This window comes from Gossypium raimondii, chromosome 1, assembly GCF_025698545.1.
Source record: "Gossypium raimondii isolate GPD5lz chromosome 1, ASM2569854v1, whole genome shotgun sequence".
NCBI lineage: Eukaryota > Viridiplantae > Streptophyta > Magnoliopsida > Malvales > Malvaceae > Gossypium > Gossypium raimondii.
In genome coordinates, this window is record NC_068565.1 from 6,197,414 (window position 1) to 6,203,413 (window position 6,000).

A 6,000-nucleotide genomic window follows, 5' to 3' on the forward strand; every position below is an offset into this window, starting at 1 on the left:
ACTTGAATAACAAGTAGTCATCTTTTTCTTCCACTTCTGTTAGTGCTAGTTTTACCTACTAGTTACCATGCTAGTTGCAACTTGAGATATGGCTAACAGTATAATGAAACTTGCCTTAATTGTTGACGTATTTGACCTAAGCATATTGACTATTTACTTGTATATTTTTAAGGATTTTTGAGTAGCAAATCAAGAGATTATAATTGGAGAAGAGATTGGACGAAGCAAGGTTACTTTTCAATCCTTTGTATATATTTATATACACTTACCTTATATATTGAGATATACAATCGCAAGAAAATGTGGGAGTGACTTTGTGAAGATTTATCTTAATCTTTTGTATCCTTATATTAATGGTAATTGGTTGGATTGAAGATTCCTTAATGAAGCTTAACTTTAGATCATTATATGGAAACCTTGATCAACCTTAAAACTGGCTTTTAATGCTAGTTACAATGTCAATTACAACTTAAGAAAGAATTGATAGAACATTATAACTTGCCTATTTTGTTAGAATATTTTGAAAAACATTCTGTGCATCTTCCTAATTGATATTGTATAACATATTTCATGATTTACTTAAGCTAGATCTTTTGTCAAGCAAGGACAACTTGAAGAAGCTTAGTGTGATTGTCTTTCCATAAATAAAGAGATATGCGATCAAGAAGATATAGTTAATTATCTCAAAATTATCTTTCTCCTTAAAGATATTTGATATGGATAAAATTCTAGTGATTCATTTAAATCATTCTAGCTGGATTTACCAAACTACAAGTTTTATATATTACAAACTTGTATTTATGTTTTAGACATGAATTCGGAGAGAATTTAATATGTTCATTGTGAGGAACATTAGTGGGTAATTTTGTGATATATTCAAACTATTTTATTAGTGTGACACTAAGCTTTCATTAGGGAAAGTTTTGGTAGGAGAGTGATCTTAATTGAATGTACAAGAGCGAGGTTGTAATTTTGTAATTGAGTTGAACTTAAATCGCATCATGTAATGTTCATTCATAGTGGATTAATTTTTAGGAAAGGCTTCACAGACATAGAAAGATGTTTCGAATTGCATAAACAATTTTGAGTATCCATTTCTATTTTTTATACAATACTCACTTGATCTAGTTGCAACTTGACTTATACTAAACTAATATCTACTAGCAAAATCAACGTTCTTTCAACTTTAACAATATAATATCAACATTTAATTAGATATCGAAGAAGGCTTTAAATCACTAAACATGTTGGCTAAGGATTGTGCTATTAAATTTTGACTCATTCAGGCTTTTCTTTACTTGTTTTGAATTTGAAGGCATGGATATTCATAATTTTCTGGGGACATCACTAAAAGGGTAACAACAAAATTATGTCAAATATTTGCAAGTGCTCCTAATGCATGAATGGAATTCATTGCAAAGCATACATGGGAGATGAAGATGATGGTGTTCCCTATACTAACCCATAAATAGGAGAATAATACGTTTTAACGTTCTCGAGCCCACATCCTCTTGCATTGGTAACAATGTCTATACCAATCGAGCTAAGACTCAATCGGCAACTTCAAATGAGTTTTTATATGTTAGAGGAATCCGGGAAGCATGTTTACTGTTGAAATTTGGCAACAATTCAGCAGCATGCAAGTGTCCAAGCAACAATACAGCAGCATGCAAATGTCGATGGTGTATTTCGGTCATTGAACTTTTGTAACATGTGACAAATGTTTGATTTGATTGTAACTTTTTGATTAGTTAAGGTTCAGCCATGTACTTAGCAGTTTTAGTAGGTTTAGGTTATCATTAAGCTGATTTTACAGCTTGGTTACTTGCACAAGCAAGATTTATTTTCTTCCAATGTAATAGAACCATATATGTACATGTTATTTTACTTAATAAAAAAATAGAGAAGTCAGCTTCTTTTCTCCTTCAGCATCCGATTTTTGCTTCTATTTTTCACCTTTCAACACAAATTTTAGTTGTTTTTGATCTTTGGTTTGTTTTAAAACTCAACATTTACTCATTTAGGTATGACAAAGATAAGGTAACGGTGAGTATTATTTAATTTTGAAGTAAAGCGTAGTTAATGAAGCTTAAATAATAATTAATCTCTATAACGTTTTCTTATTTTGATAAATTCTCACTTTTAATTGCATGTTTTCTACTATCGGGATACCCTATAAATTATTTTCATCGATATAGCCAATTCTTGCAGCAGTACCAAAAGTCTTCTGCCCACTAAATTAAAAGCAAAACAAAACCCCATTATTGGTCATTGCTATGGCAAGCTTGGATGTTTATGCTGCTCTCGTAATTCTGGCCATTGCGCTTAGTGGTGCGGTGATTGTTGATTCAGGCAAGACACACAGTTGCGGAAACATGACGTTGCGTTGTATCGACGAAGTTTACACGAGTATATTCAGAAACGGGACCGTCTCCGATGAATGTTGTCACAAACTTGTGAAAATCGGTCGACCATGCCATGAAGCATTGGTGAGAAGAGATCTTGAAGATCCTTTCTTCAAAAACCATACAAACATTAAACAAGAAATTTTATCAAAGGCTAAACAAATATGGAATAAGTGCACTTCAATTGTTGATGCTCTTTCAGTTTCACCCAATGCTTCCCCTTGAAGAGTTGGATTCTGATTATGTAAACCAAATTTATGGTAAAAGGCAAAATATATCACCATAAATCAACAGATTTTTCTTAAAAAAGATTCATCCTATTAATAAACGAATTACTTATAATTAAGAGCTTGCCTGCTTGCTTTCCTTTATGTGATGTCCCTTCTTCGAATGTTTATTTTGGCATAGTGATTTATTTAGCTTTTCAATTTTACAGAACAATTTTTAATTTTTCTTTTACATTTTTAGCCCTTCAAATAATAGTATTTGCCATTTTCCTCCAAAATTGAATGAAAAACAGTTATTTTTATTTGTAATTTTCCTTCGAATAACAGTGTTTGTCATTTTATTATTAAATCACATCAGTGATATTTACATAAAGCCATCGGTTTCTCTTGATTTTCAAATAAAGGCTAGGTTTTATCCAAATTAAGTTCTTATGAGTGTTTTTTCGTTTTATGTTTGATTTGAGGTGAAAATGTAGATATTATATTGCAATATTTTTCAAACCAAAAATTAGGGCTTCGAGTTTTGAAACCAAAAATTGAGGCTTTTATCATAAAATTTTAAAATAATCAATAAAATAATCAAACTCTAAATTGTGATATATTAACAAAAGTTCACCTTCTTCAAGATTAATATGGATTTCAAATAGCTATTATAAAAAAAAAGCACAATATAATAATCAACTCAATTAAGACATAATCTCATTCAGGTATTAAGAATAACTTCAGCAAATTAGCACAACATTCCTTCAATTGATATTTCTTCACATGTGAATTAATTATCTATTTATAGATTTAATATGATAGACTTAGGTATTTAGCATTACTTTTAGAAAGTACTTTTAAGACAAACAATACTTTTGAGATAAAATTATTGCTAAACAAGATGCTTTTAACTTTTTTAAAAGTACTTTTGGAACAGAAATTGTTTTAGAAAAGTACTTTTTTGGCCAAAAGCAAAAGCAGAAGCATAACTTTTACTCAAACGTGCTTCTGAGAAGCAATACTAAACTAACTTAATCGACCAACACAATCCAAATTAAACATAATTTTATAATAGTATAAATAATCTTCAATCTTATCCAAAAATAAATTAAAATTAATCTCTTTAAAACCTGCACATAAATCCACCTAAATATGGCATGACAATTGAAACACCAAATATCTTTGTGGTCTTAGGTGCACATATTTCGTGCATGGAAATCTTGACTTTTGGGGCTTTTAAAGGCTCAACACCTTATAACATAAATTGCATAATTTTACATATAAAATCAAATTTGTACTTAAACCAATTTGATCTCAGAATGCTTGAAGGATCAAAACCTTGATTTTTCTTTAACTAGATAAAAAGGAGTGTAGTCACTCATAAATACATATTAAAATGTTTATAGAAAAAATTAAATTTAGGATTCAAGGATGAAATCACAATTATCTAACCATTTGACCAAAAGAGCTAATATGTCAAAAATATTAATTAAAAAAAAGACTAACATTTAACTATCTAACCAAAACAACTAATTTGTTAATTTCCAATAAAAACACATATTTGATGAGTGTCGAGTCCACCAATATAAACCTACGCCTAATTTGCAATTTAAGCAGTATAAGGAGTAGGGTCGATCCCTCAGAGACTGGGTTTACTAAAAATTGTTTCTCTCTCGACCAGATTCGTGTCTGGGCAGTTGTCGTGCCCAAGAAATTTGGGGGAGGATAAAATTGAAAACCTGGAATCTGAAATAAACAAGGAAAAAAAATGCGTGAAAAGTAAAAGCTGAAAATGAAATAAAAACAGTTAAATAAATCTGAAATAAAATTAATTAAACTAAGCTTAGCTTTAGGCACGGGTTTTTCTCGTCTTTGAACCGATCCTCGAAATTAGATTGCCGAAACCATTTTTATTTTGAAAAACGGGGTCAACTTGGATTTTGGAAAAAAAAATGAAAATGAGAGTTGCCACCGATCCTTTTTATTTAGGTGTGATCGGGTCACCTCAAAAAGTGGTTATTTTTAATAAGCGATTTGACTTTATTAAAACAACGATTTTGGTCCACAAAATTCAGAAAAACGGGTTTGGGAGTCGGTCACTTACGAGGAAGGATTAGCACCCTCGTAACGCCCAAAAATTTTGGTACCTAGTTAATTAATTAATGTCTTAATGTCGAAAATTGAAAACTTTGAAGAGATTTAAAATACGATCTTTTTTTTTTTAGAAAACTTATATAAAACAAGTTACTCGATAAGACCCTCTAATTTCGAAAAGAGAAAATGTCACACCCAATAAGTTAGGGCATGATATTTCACTTCCTCAAAAACGAGCTTGTCCAAAAAACTCGTGCAATAAAATTTAAAAGGATATTCAATTGTTTAAGTCAGATGAAGAAATAGCAACCCAATACGTTAGGGCACAATTTCTCAAAATTCTAAACATTTAATATTACCTTTATTATTTTTAGAAAAAATCCTCATCTCGAGAAAACAACGTGTCATATCCAATGCGTTAGGACACAACGTATTGAATTCTCAATAATGAGCTTTTTATTTATGTTTTGATTAAAGAGCTAGCATTCTCGATTATTCAGATTCAACGAAAGAGTTGGAACCCAATACGTTAGGGCTCAATCCTCTCGAAGATTCCAAATACCGAGTATTGCCTTTATTTTTCAAAATTTTCTCTTTATACGAATTTGGGTAAAAATTATATAATGGAGTAACAATTGTGATAATGTAAATATAAATAGCATGATCAAGAACAACAACAACAACAACAACAACAACAACAATAATAATAATAATAATAATAATAATAATAATAATGAAAAGATAAATAAAAAACAAATCAATCATGTATACACAATATCAAGTAAATAAACATATAAAACCGAAGCATTTAAAGAATATAATAATGATAATAATGGTCATGTGAATAAATAAATAAATAAACATCAAGTAAAGCAATAATAATAACAAAGAAAATAGATAAAAAATTATAAAATATAAAAATATATATGTACATATAAGAAAAATATATATGTATGTGAATTATAAAAATAAAAAATAAAAATAAAAATAAAAATATAAATATACATATTTTAATATGTAAAAAATATATATATGTATGTATATAAAATTATGAAACATAGAAAATATATAAAAGTATGTGTATATATATATTTATAAAATTAAAAATGTGTACGTATATGTATATATTATAAAACGTATGTATGTATACATGCATATATATAACAAAATTTAAAATTTTAAAGGCATAAAAAGTAAATATAATGATACAAGATTAATGATGCCACATAATAGTATTAATAATATTAAAATAATTAATTTAATAATAAAAACTAAAATAACAAATAGATGAT

The 6,000-nt window shown here is 28.7% G+C and overlaps 1 protein-coding gene across 1 annotated transcript; it reads left to right on the top strand.

Moving 5' to 3' along the window:
* Nucleotides 1-2,276: 2,276 nt before the first annotated feature.
* Nucleotides 2,277-2,630, top strand: LOC105786714 (protein DOWN-REGULATED IN DIF1 11). The gene has a single exon (XM_012613208.1). It carries the CDS (start codon nucleotides 2,277-2,279, stop codon nucleotides 2,628-2,630), a length of 354 nt encoding a protein of 117 aa, XP_012468662.1.
* Nucleotides 2,631-6,000: the final 3,370 nt, after the last annotated feature.

Excerpts from the sequence above, each read along its gene's own strand:
- LOC105786714 (XM_012613208.1), top strand. The coding sequence starts at position 2,277 with ATGGCAAGCTTGGATGTTTATGCTGCTCTCGTAATTCTGGCCATTGCG.